Here is a 13,284-nt window from a genome sequence, read left to right on the forward strand (position 1 = left end):
AAGACCACTAGTATTGAGCCCTGAGGGACTCCGGTTACCCATATGGGGTTTAAGTGGGTTAAGTCATCTAATACGTAATATTAATAAAAAGAAACTGTTAGGGCTATTGTTGGTAGTAGCTAGTTCTATGTAAATATCTGAAGTTGAAGCAGGTGGGTGAGTGGCATTATTGGGTAGGCATGAGCTGCATTTTTAGTTTTTCTTAACCTAAGACCTACCATCATCACCATGATGTCATAATATGCTCCTCTGCAGTCAGCTAGATCTAAAATACCTTTCCCCTGCCCCCAAACTTTATTCTCTCTCTCTCTCTCTCTCTCTCTCTCTCTCTCTCTCTCTCTCTCTCTCTCTCTCTCTCTCTCTCTCTCTCTCTCTTCTATCTCCCCCTGTCTCTCTCTCTCTCTCTCTCTCTCTCTCTCTCTCTCTCTCTCTCTCTTTCTATCTCCCCCTGTCTCTCTCTCTCTCTCTCTCTCTCTCTCTCTCTCTCTCTCTCTCTCTCTCTCTCTCTCTCTCCTCTCTCTCTCTCATCTCTCTCTCTCTCTCTCTCTCTCTCTCTCTCTCTCTCTCTCTCTCTCTCCCCCTCTCTCTCATTCTCTCTCTCTCCCCCTCTCACTCTCTCTTTCTCTCCCCCCCCCTCTCTCTCTCTCTCTCTCTCTCTCTCTCTCTCTCTCTCCTCTCTCTCTCTCTCTCTCTCTCTCTCTCTCTCTCTCCCTCCCCCTCTTTCTCTCCCCCTCTCTCTCTCTCTCTCTCTCTATCTCTCACTTCCCCCCTTCCATCTCTCTATCCCCCTCTCTCTCTGATTGAGTGATTGAATTCTCCATTAGGGTGCTCTCTCTCTCTCTCTCTCTCTCTCTCTCTCTCTCTCTCTCTCTCTCTCTCTCTCTCTCTCTCTCTCTCTCTCTCTCTCTCTTCTCTCTCTCTCTCTCTCTCTCTCTCTCTCCCTCTCTCTCTCATTGTAGCGTCGGGCACTGCCTTAACAACGCAGAGAGCCCCCAAGCAGCAGCAGCAGCATCAGTGGTGAGGTGTGTGGTGGTGAGTGTGGATGTATAGCCTCACTGGTTCCTGACTGACTGTGCCAGCGGTCCCTCGGTGGGTGAGCTTCATGTGAACAGCTAAAGGAGACACATCAAGCACACGCGGAGCCCTGTCAGCCATGAGGCTCCTGTTGAGCCTCCTGTACCCCGTGCTTTACCTCACTGTCTTCGGATTATATCCGTCAATGGTGAGTTTGATCTGCCTCGTACTTTGTTTGTGCCTGGTGGTTAAACCTGTCATCATCGCATACCATGCCGGCTTTTTTTTCATAATCTTTTAAACTGGAATTAGTTCTGTTCATGCGTAGATCGCAGTAATAAGATATGCAACTAGTTTTGTTTTTGAAACCTCGGATCTTATAAGTCACATTTTCGTTGAACAAAAGGTTATTCTAATTGTTGAATTGTCGCATAAAGGCTGCAGCTTATTGTGTTTTAATGCTTTAAATGTACGTAAATCCAATCATTTTGCTGTACCAAAAAACACTTTTAGCCAACTTGATCCTTGTGCCATGCATTCAATGTGATATGAATAGAATATTATGCATGCGGGAGATTATTTGATTTGTATTATTATTATTTTTTTAATACTTTTTTATTGGGGACAATTAAATAGCATTATGGCAAAGGTCATTGCATATAATGTCACTCATTGTTATTTCTTTACACATATATATGTTTTTTATGTCTAACTTTATAGCATGTTGCCTATACTTAGTTTGATACGTGGCTATGTTAAAATATTAAATATTCATAAGGTTGTGAATTATTATTATTATTCTACTGTCCATTGCTCGTGTCGTAGCTGAACGATCTGTTTTAATTATATAATATATATTATATAATTATGTAAATAATATTAGATTATTATTCCCATACGTGCACAATGTGCTGTGACTGTTTCTGAGGCATTATGCAGTCAACAGCTCGCTGTGGAGCTGTCCACTCCCTGGTGCTGATCTATGAACTGGGCTATGCACCAGCAGTGTTTTTTTTTACTTAAGTAAAATTATCAATACTGCAGTGTAGAAATACTCTGTTACAAGTAAAAGGAATTCAAAAATGTACTTGATTAAAAGTACAAAAGTATTGTGTCAAAATGTACTTAAAGTACCAAAAGTAGAAAGTATACTCATTATGCAGAATGTCCCATTTCACAAGTTTTCAAATGTATAAAATGTATGAAAATCTTTTGAAAATAGCTGTGAGCTTGTAGATCGGCTATTTTCAAATGATCGAAATGTATAGGGCTGAAGTGGTTACTGTATGTTTTGTAATAATAATCAAAATCTACAAAGTAACTAGTAACTAAAGTTTTCAAATAATTGTAGTGGAGTAAAAGTGGAGCAAAAAAAATATTTGCCTCTGAGATGTAGTTGAGTAGAAGTAAAAGTACTAAACATTTAAAATACTCCAGTAAAGTAAAAAATACCTCAAAATTGTACAGTACTGGACTAAATATACTTAGTTACTTTACACCACTGTGCACCAGCACAGTCACAGTGGTCATAGACGGAGACAAATGACAATAAGGGGAAAGAGACGTTTAGTGTATTTATTTAATAGCCCAAAGCATATTAACCTTGACCGTTATATAGGCTACTGTGTAGGTTGATACTGACACAAAGACAAAGTGTTGCATTTTGTTCCTTCAGCAACAATGCTTTATCCTGAGATCATTGAATTGTTCCTCATCATATCTGCAGGCTTATAGCTTCCAGTGAATTTATACGGTATATAAATCACTTTCCTTCTTCTTCTTCTTCTTCTTCTTCTTCTTCTTCTTCTTCTTCTTCTTCTTCTTCTTCTTCTTCTTCTTCTTCTTCTTCTAAATCCTTTGAAAATAGCAGATCTACAAGCTCTACAAGCTTGTAGATCTGCTATTTTCAAATTGCCAAAGTATAGGTCTGAAGTGGTTTTGTAATAATAATCAAAATCCACAAACTAGTAACTAAGTAAGTTTTCAAATAATCTTAGTGGAGTAAAAGTACAATATTTGCCTCTGAGATGTAATGGAGTAAAATTATTGAAAATTGGAAGTACTCCAGTAAAGTAAAAATACCTCAACATTGTACTCAAGTACAGTACTTGAGTAAATGTACTTAGTTACTTCCCACCACTGGTGACTGTGCTCCATCCACAGAGGAACAGCAGAAAGTGATGACATATAAGTGCTGAATACTAATTCCCACCATTTAATTGCCCTGAAGGCTCTCTGCTCTGGTGTTCAAAAAATGATCTGAGCAGCCGAAAGCTTGATGGCTCCAAAACTAAAGGCCCGTTTATAATTTGTCGTACGATTGGTGTCGCGTGGCAAAAACACAGCCGATGTACAAGCTCACAAGGCGTCGCGGATGCCAAGCATTGTGAGCTTGTACATCTGTTACTTTTGCGCACAATCCCGTCGTATGACGGAACCCGGCATAAACTGAGAATCAATCCTTACTGTATATAGACCAGTGGTTCTCAAACTTTTTCATGTCAAGGACCCCCAAATTGATATGTATTGGGCTGTGGACCCCCATCTGAAAAGGTGTTGTGCCAGGGACCACCAGAAGAGCAGATGTTCCAAACATTTTCAATATTTTTCAGACATTTTCAAAAATAGCAGATGTACAAGCTCACAGCACACACTAAGTGACGTGCTGTGAGCTGGTAGATCTGCTATTTTTGAATAGCCAATGTATAAATGGATAATAAAGTAGTGGTTAAAATGATTGTGATGCTGTGTCAACTTATTTTGCTGGGGACCCCCTGGCACAAAGGACCCCTTGGGGGTCCCCGGACCCCATTTTGAGAACCACTGGCATAGACAACTGCATTTGTATTTGGGAACAGCAACAGGCCCATTTGCCCGGTGTTGGTATATAGCTCTCACTCCACTGTTCTAATGTGAATAGGCTCTATGCACAGCACCCATATTGGAAAGACATTGGGCGTCTTCCTTACTTCCTTCACAGGTGTTACCAATGATTCTAATGAAGGCTCTTTTCCATTTAGTGTAGCACAGTGGTTCTCAAACCTTTTAATTTCAAGGACCCCCATACGAGTGTATAAATGGAACCAAATGGACCCTTAGGGGTCTATTTGGTTCCATTTGTACACTCTCAGTGTTACACACCCGTAAGGGGCAATTTAGAACCCTCTCAAGGAACTGTGAGGGTCCCTGGACCACACTTTAAGACCCACTGGTGTTGGTGTAGCAGAGGGTTTCCAGTGAGTCAACATGCACAATATCAGCATCCTGACTCTGCTTGACCAGAATGGAACAGAGCCTTCATTAGGGTCATTGATAACACCTGTGAAGCACATTAGAAGAGGCTCAATTTCTTTCCAATACGGCTGCTGTGCATAGAGCCCATTCAGCACTGCAGCTTTTTAACTGCGTGTTACATATACACGAGGGATTCTTCCATTTTGAGCCAATGCCTGTGCATTCGGTAATGACAGTGTGGCAGTGTACACAAGTGATCCCCAAGCAGGCTTTGTGAGAAAAATAAATATTGGCATAGCAGAGCTTCCTCGTGGTCCTATGCCAGGCTACTGATTGCACTGTTGCCGTCGAGGGCTCGGCTGATTCTCATCATGATCAGAATGATGTGGAGAGGGGTTGTGTTTTATGATTACTAATTAGATCATACACCTCAGGGATATATCGATCGCAGATGCCAGAGACAATTAGAGGCCGGCAGTATGAGACTGTAATGTACAGTGTGTGTGGATGGAGGGTGTACGTACACACGCTTTGGAGCGCATACAAGTGTGTGCACAAACACAAGTGAGACCATTAGAAATGGCACACGTGCACACAGTCTGACATGGAGGCATACAGACAGACACAGACAGGCAAAAGCAAACACACACACACACACACACACACACACACACACACACACACACACACACACACACACACACACACACACACACACACACACACACACACACACACACACACACACACACACACACACACACACACACGAGCATGAACGCACGCGCACACAGTGGTGGAAAACGTGCGAACATTTGTTACTTAAGTAAAAGCATCAATACTGCCATGTAGAAATAGTCTGTTACAAGTAAAAGTCCGGAATCCAAAATTGACTTGAGTAAAAGTACAAAAGTATTGGAATCAAAATGTACTTAAAGTACCAAAAATAGAAAGTACTCATTGTGCAGAATGTCCCATTTCACAAGTTTTCAAATGTATAAAATGTATAAAAATATTTTGAAAGGAGCAGATCTGCGACGCATTGTGAGCTTGTAGATCTACTATTTTCAAATGGACGAAATGTATATAAGGCTGAAGTGTATGTTTTGTAATAATAATCAAAATCTACAAAGTAACTAGAAACTAAAGTTTTCAAATAATTGTAGTGGAGTAAAAGTACAATATTTGCCTCTGAGATGTAGTGGATTAGAAGTAAAAGTAGTGAAAATTGGGAATACTCCAGTAAAATAAAAAAAAACTAAAAATTGTACTTAAGTACAGTACTTGAGTAAATGTTAGTTACTTTACACCACTACCGCACTACCACGCACACGCACAAAGTTTACACAAAGTTCACACATTGTTTATGCAACTCCATAAGTAAAGAGCAAAAATGTTCAATCAAATTGTGCATTATCATGCTATGACTGGGAAACAATACACTCTTTTGGAGAACTCTAGACAGTAGACACTGTAAAGATGAAAAGAGACTCTCCTCCACACGTCTGTGTGTCATTGTAGGCCCCTAATTATAAAGAATGGTGAGGCACACACACTCTTTGATGTTATATTGTATTAGTGAGCTCAAGGGGTTGGCTGCCACTCGCTGATGGTTTTCCTCGCTAAAGTCGAAATGAGTTTACTTATTTTTTTCTTCCAGCCAGCATGAGCTTTTATTTGGATGACATCTTCCATTTTGTTTAGGGGGCACAGCTGACACAGATGCCAAACTAAAAACAAAAGAGATGAGAGAGCCTGGGTGCAAGCAGACGCACGCACGCACGCACGCACGCACGCACGCACGCACGCACGCACGCACGCACACGCTTGTTCGTAATACCACACTTGTGAGGACCTCAACATTTTAGGACGGCACTGAAAATAGTTGGAAAAATAGCAGATGCACAAGCTCCTATGTCACGCTGTGATGCGTGGTGAGCTTGTAGAACGGCTCTTCTGTGTGTGACATCGCCGCACAACTATGCATAAAATAGGGAACCAACCAACCCAACCCAAACCAACCCCTGAACCTAACCTCTAAATGCCCAACCCTAACCCCAACCTGACCCTTTTCTTCACTGTAAGCCTAACTCAAAAAAATACTTTTGTAACCATAACACCATCATTTACTTAATGAGGACCAGGAAAATGGTCCTCTTTCTCAAACTCTACTATTCTTGTTGGGACATTTTGCCCTCACATATTTCCTTTCTCTCTCTCTCTCTCTCTCTGTACGTCCCCCCCCCCCCACCAAAAAAGAAAGTAAAAAAAAAATCAAATCAAATTAAGGACGACAACTCTTGTCAACACAAACACCGCTAACAGCCCTCTGTGACAAGCCTGTCTACCAAGTCATTAGCTGTGATACTACACGTCTGGTGGGTGGCGGGGTGTGGGAGGTGGGTGGGGGGAGGCTGGCAGGTGTACTGGACTGGAAACAAAGACTGACTTGCTAAACCGATGATGGATGTGGATTGTTTAAGGAAGGATCACACAGTAAATGGATGGTGTTGGGTTTCTTCTTCTTCTTCTTTTGAGATGGGGGTCCGCGTACGTCTATGCATCCTTTGAAAGATGTTTCATTGTGTGAACCTGAAATCGTAATGGACGTTCTGTCAGCCAGGGTGCGATTGAGGTTGGAGTGGGTGATGCACTTTGTGTTAAGGGAAATTCATTTGAATAGTTCTTATCACTTACAGAGCATTGTGTGTGTATTGATAGAGAACTAGTGAGGACGGATTTAACCACTTAAACTCTATGCTTCCTTGACCGGAATCCCCCAGGAGTCTATCCTATAGGCTTCCTATCCTTTTCCCCCATTATACCTAATCTCTTCACCGAAAATAGCTGATCTACAAGCTCTTGTTGATTGCCTATTTTTGTGACTCTGGGGTTTATGGTTATAATTAGGACCACAGACCACTGGCACAGCGGTATAGTACCTGCCCACCACCGCAGAGTTTAGGGGTTCGAATCCACCGCAGTGCAACCGGCTTGCCAAAATATATGAACACATTTGAGGCACACTGAGGCACCTGTCAGCGGGGAATGTTGAACGGGAGGAGTAGGATGGAGGTGCTACATCTTCCCGGTGGGGGCTCCTCACTGATAAGGTGAGCCAGCAGGATACAATACTGCCCTACAAAGCCAAAGTGCAGTAACTATGAAATAAACAACAACTGATAAATGGGTTTAAAAGTGTTTCAACTGGTCAGCCAAATGAGATATCGGCATGTAAGTGATATTACACACATTGTATATCTGTTCTTAACTCTCAGTGCCAAGCCCTGAGTTATCCCGAGTTTTCTCTGAATACCCTCCCTGCCAGAACGAGAAATCCCGAGTTTTTACTTTTTACTGTGGTCACGCTATTCTGTTTATTTTTCATGATCACTTTCACTTTCTGATTCCTTCAGACTCATTGGGTTCCGGTTTCATGACGCAGATTCCGTTTCCGGTTCTCATTTTTTTCCCGTGGTCATTTTCGGCCAGAATAGGGAAAGTCACGGTTTTTCACACGGTATAAAAAACGAACGCAGAGCTCCACTTCTATTTTCTATAGTCCACGTGACGAATAGTTATCGTAGTCGTGTATCACATCGTTTTAAGGCCGATCAGGGATTGTCGAAAATGTCACATCCGGTCATGAACCGGATGAGACGTGAGCCTGTTTGGGAGGGGGCGAGCGAGTCAGCGAGGTGCTCAATGTGTCGATTTGCTGCTCTCTGCTGGTACAACTGTTGTATGTGTTTAAAACCGCAATCAGAGAATTTATTTGAATGAAACATTACAAAATAAAAACATTAAAAAACACGCAAATCGCTGGCACTGGGGGAGTACTTTATGAAAATACTCTTGGCAGTGAAAGAGTTAAGGTAATTGTTTATCCTCCAAAATCACAAAGGCTAATTTGACCTTTGGGATACACAAATAAGTCCGTGTGTCCAAAAACGTAGTTCCTGCACTTTGGCTTCGTAGGGTAGAATAGCAGTGGCAAGTAGAGAGGAATTAATTGACATAGCAACTCAATTGGGAGGAAAAACTAGCTACTATTGGCTAAAGAAAAAAGAAAAGAAACACCTAACACCAATAGTCACCAAGGAACAACTTGATACTCTTGTCATTTTCAGAAATGTGTTGTGCTGCTTTTCTATGCTCTTGACGTTCCATATAAAAAGGTTAAACAAGTCCAATAATAATGATATACGGTAATTATGAGATACTTTCAAACTCACTTATCACCTCATAGACATATTATTACCCCACTTACAATTACTTGTCTGCGGTTTAAATGCTCCTCTTTTCCTTTTCTGGATGAATGCTTACTGACTAATACTGTTCTATGGAATAATTATAGCAGTCAAAGCATGATGTTAAAACTACCAGGGGCAAAGCTCCAGCTCTCTCTTTCTCTTTTCCTCTATTAATTACTGTAATTGTAGCCCAGAGGAACAGTGTGGTTTCTATATACAGGCCTCCTGGATATCCTGCCTATATCAGACACCATTGCATGATGGCTGAAAAGATGGATTTGGGGGAATTGTCAGACAGAATTTGAGAGTCCTGCAGTCACTCAACAAGAGATAAGAGCATAATAATAATGATAATTGTATTACCAGTTGTCGAGTATTTCCACATTAACCACTTACGCCCTAAATACTTAGTTGTATGACAAATAGAGAATAGAAGATCTACCAGCTCACAATGCAATTCGTTAAAACATGATGCATTGTGAGCTTGTAGATCGGCTATACTTTCGGCGAAGAGATTTGGTGTAGAGGGAAAAAAAGGGGGTGGCCATGGATAGACCACTGGGGGACCTCGGTCAAAGAAGCAAATAGGGTTTAAGAGGTTAAAGGGGCAGGTTTGGGATTGAAAGTAACCCATTAAAACCGGAAACGCATCTGTGTAACCACTTTAACCATTATTATATACTTTGGCTATTCAAAAATAGCAGATATACAAGCTCATATACGAGCTCATAGCGCAGCACAGAGCGCAGCACAGAGCGCAGCACAGAGTGCACAGATTGTAGATCTGCTATTTCTGGAAAATTGTGAAAATGTTTTGAATATATATATATTTTTAAAGCGAACATTTTTATCTCAAATCTTTGCTTCTAGGGGGTCCCCGGAACAACATATTTTGAAATGGGGGTCCGCGGCCAAATACATATCATTTTGGGGGCCCTTGAACATGAATAAAAACTTTCATGATTTTTCCCAAAAATAGCAGATCTACAAGCTCATAGCACGGCACTCTGCCGTGCTACTTTGCCAAGGTATAAGATAATGGTTTAAGTGGTTAAAATCTTAATGGGTTAAAGTGCTTCGGTTGAGACTTGATACCGTCGCTTTTATTGACATAGCTAGTATGTACGAGCAGATTCATAACAATCATTTTCCGTCGCTGAACTTCCTACTTCCTATGTTTGCAATAATCCTCGCTGAGGCCCCACTCCCCATCCCAACCTCAACCTAAAAATCCCCAGAAATAAGCTTAAGTAAGAGATTTGTCACAGCAGCTTTGTGTTTTGCTCATGCAAGCATGTGTCATTTACCAAAGCCCCTGAGCTGTCCAGAGGCATTAGTTCCCACATCATATTTGATGACAGGTTCATTATCGTCCATCCGTGGACAGTTATGACCGGTGCGGTGTCTTGTCCCCAGCACGCACAATATGGGAGGAGGAGCGAGGCCGTCAACATGCTAATGTGGCCCATATAGCGCACGTCGATCGTAAAAATGTGCAGAGCCACTGCAGAATTATCTGTTCAATCTACGCCCGGGGTCAGAAGAGCCACAGAGGTGGCTGGCCTCTATGAAATTAATCTCCCCCCACAACACCTCCATCGAGCTGCTGAACTCCCAACGCTGAATCTTGTAGTGAACAACAGTGGTTCTCAACCTGTGGGTCGGGACCCCAGATGACAGTGAAGTGACAATTTGAGGACCTTTAAGTCCTTTTTAATACCTCAAGGAAAGAAAGAAAAGAAAATGATGCATTACTGCATCAGAAGTAGGCAAACTATACTATAAAAACTGGTCAAGCAGTGGCCAAATTGTCAAATAGCATTTATCATACTACTCATTTCATATTAATTTCATTTATACAAACAACACAGAGACAATTGTTTGTTTGAAACACAACCACTTTATTTTATCTCAACAGTTTAAAGCTCATCACCACACCAAACAAACACACATACATGCCATGTGCTCTTCCTGGTCTGAGGATCAGAAAAGAGTACCAAATGACCACAGTGCTCCTTATATGGAGGGGTATGGGAATTGGGACATACCATTTGACAGGGGAGTGTGGGATTTTTCTGTGTAAGGTATATTATGAATGAAAAGAGTTGTGTTGCTAAAACATGATTAATACTTACCTTTTGGGTGATTCACAAGTAAGACGCGCGAACGCTGGAAGCGAACGCAGCTCGAAAATATTGTGTATTTACGGACTTGTAATCCGTGTTATTTCACCGTGATGGGGAGAGAACATTGACATTGTGTGTGTGTGTGTGTGTGTGTGTGTGTGTGTGTGTGTGTGCAGAGCATTGTCTAAATTCCTGCACTCTGGCGCACTCTGCCGGCTGCAAATAGGCAGTGCACGCACGTGAGTCACATGGGGGCGCGAGGCAATGAGAGCGTGAGTCACATGGGGGCGCGAGCCAATGAGAGCGTGAACACAGAGACACAGGCGGAGACACACACACACAACCCAAGCACAGTTACATAGTAAGCTCCATTTTTTCGGAGGCCTCCTTCCTCCTTCCGCGTTCGCAATGATTTCTGTAAAGTTTGGAAAATGTTTTCTTTGTTGAAGTTCACTAGTAGGCTACTATAGATGAATGTGTTGAAGTAACCTGTCCTTTAAGACAGATGGTTGAGGCCACCATGCAGAGGCGGTTAGATACTTTCAGATACGCAGATGTTTCTTCAGAGTGTCTACCCTACTGAAACTCTTGTCACACCGTTTACAGTAGAAAGGTTTTTCTCCAGTGTGGATACGCTGGTGTGTCTTCAGGTGAACTATCTGATTGAAACTCTTACCACACCCTTTACAATGGAAAGGTTTTTCTCCAGTGTGGATACGCTGGTGTTTGTTCAGATCACTTAACGTACTGCAACTCCTGTCACACTGTTTACAATGGAAAGGTTTCTCTCCAGTGTGGATACGCTGGTGTGTCTTCAGGTGAACTATCTGATTGAAACTCTTACCACAACCTTTACAATGGAAAGGTTTTTCTCCAGTGTGGATACGCTGGTGTTTGTTCAGGTTACCTAAGTCATTGAAACTATTGTCACACTGTTTACAATGGAAAGGCTTCTCTCCAGTGTGGATACGCTCATGTCTCTTCAGGTGACTTAACCTACTGAAACTTTTGGCACACTGTTTACAGATGTGAGTTTTCTTTCCTGTGCAAATCATCAGATTTTTCTCTACATCTCCTGGTTGAGTTAAAATCTCGGTAAACCGCTGATGACTTTGAGATTTTGATGGGTCTCTGTCTCCTTGTTTCCGGCCGGTTACCGAGCTGATTATTTGCTGACAGGCCTCCGAGCAGATTTGTCCATTCCTCAGCGTTTGGCGGTTGAGGTCGTCGTGGGTCGGATGAGACGTGAAGGTACACTCAGAACAGGAGAGCTTAGTCTGGGAGGATTGGAGGGACCACACTCCTCCCACGAGTGGCAGTTCATGGCTGCTGCTGTCCATGTACTGTGATGGGGAGCGACTTGTAGGTTCTGTTGAAGCTGGAAAATGTGTCCTCTCTCAAAAATAGCTCCCTGTATTCCTTCTATAAGTCTATAAGTTCTGTATCCCTTTCTCTCGCAACACTATATGGACACACTATCCTCTGGTCTTAGTGGAATGAAGTGAAAGTCTAAAGTAACTTCACACCTCATATATGCTGAGCAGAGCTCTGGTCTGACCTCACTCACAACACAATCGGTTGCCATGCATGCCTAGCAACACCGATGTGCGCAGGCAGAGATCCACATGGAAGCCACGTCATTTTCATTTTCATGTGTTTATCATTTACTAATTAGGTAAGTAAGTAAATGACAGTTAAGTTTGCGGTACAACACTATCTATGCGGTACAAACGTCTGACGAGACTCGCGGCGGTGATTATGACGCAGCGCTCGTATCTCGCTCGTTTCGCTCCTTCGGTTGGCAGCTTTGTTTTTTGGTCTCCCTCCTTAGACTCCCCTGGCAGTACGTTTCCACCAAGTCTGATGACTCATGTGTCTATGAGGTTGATAGAACTTCATTAAGCCCCCCGGTGGTGTTTTTATGGTGTTTTATGTCTTCTCTGACTATTTGGAGTTTCTTCCTGGAGGCTGAAACCTTGAGGGTCAAACGTGCCAATAGAGAAACAGCGCTTTAGTGACATCACAAAGCCATACCCTCCCCCTCATTATCATAAAACAACAGGTGTGGGCATGAGGAGGAGGAGGGACTAGGACAGGTGGGTGGTGCTAAGGTGGTGGAGGAGGTGCTAAGGTGAGAACCAGGTATACTTAATGAACTGGAGGCGTGTCCACATAAAAACAACATTTTAACACTTACAGTACACTTTTTTTTTGTTGAAAAAAATCCTTACATAATAATAATACCTTATGATCAGGTTTTAGGGTTGAAAAATATCATGGCACCCCATCTTTAAGTAAGTATCATTAAGTATATCAAGAAAGAGGGAACATTTGCGTTGTGAGGCTATTTTCACAATTTTTATCTGTGGAACCGAGTCAAACTAAATTGAATGCCTCAACTCCTAAAATCCAAGTGCTTATCAGGATGGGGGTCCCCAGTTCAAATGTGATTATTTTGGGGGGTCACGGCCTGAAAGGGTTGAGCACTGCTATAGAGCAATGTGCAATAAATACAGTAGCACTTAGCACGTTTGCACTTCTTACAGTTCATTTATTTTTGTTTTCTTTTGAGCTGTCATGTTAGATTTATAGTCAAACGTGTCTCATGTTTTTGTGATGTTTTTTTTTTAATGTGAAGCAATGGACTGTAGCACAGT

The 13,284-nt window shown here is 42.1% G+C and overlaps 1 protein-coding gene across 1 annotated transcript in view; it reads left to right on the plus strand.

The window, feature by feature from the left end:
* Positions 1 to 1,153: 1,153 nt before the first annotated feature.
* The window catches only part of olfm3a (olfactomedin 3a), a gene marked incomplete at both ends in the record, with an annotated part of 34,157 nt that continues 22,026 nt past the window's right edge, over positions 1,154 to 13,284 (plus strand). The window contains one exon of the mRNA XM_080417859.1: positions 1,154 to 1,222. Within this exon, the coding sequence (XP_080273985.1) occupies positions 1,154 to 1,222 (69 nt within the window). The remainder of the gene's footprint in view (positions 1,223 to 13,284) is intronic.

Source organism: Gymnoscopelus braueri (assembly GCF_963280865.1).
Source record: "Gymnoscopelus braueri genome assembly, chromosome: 21".
Taxonomy (NCBI): Eukaryota; Metazoa; Chordata; class Actinopteri; order Myctophiformes; family Myctophidae; genus Gymnoscopelus; species Gymnoscopelus braueri.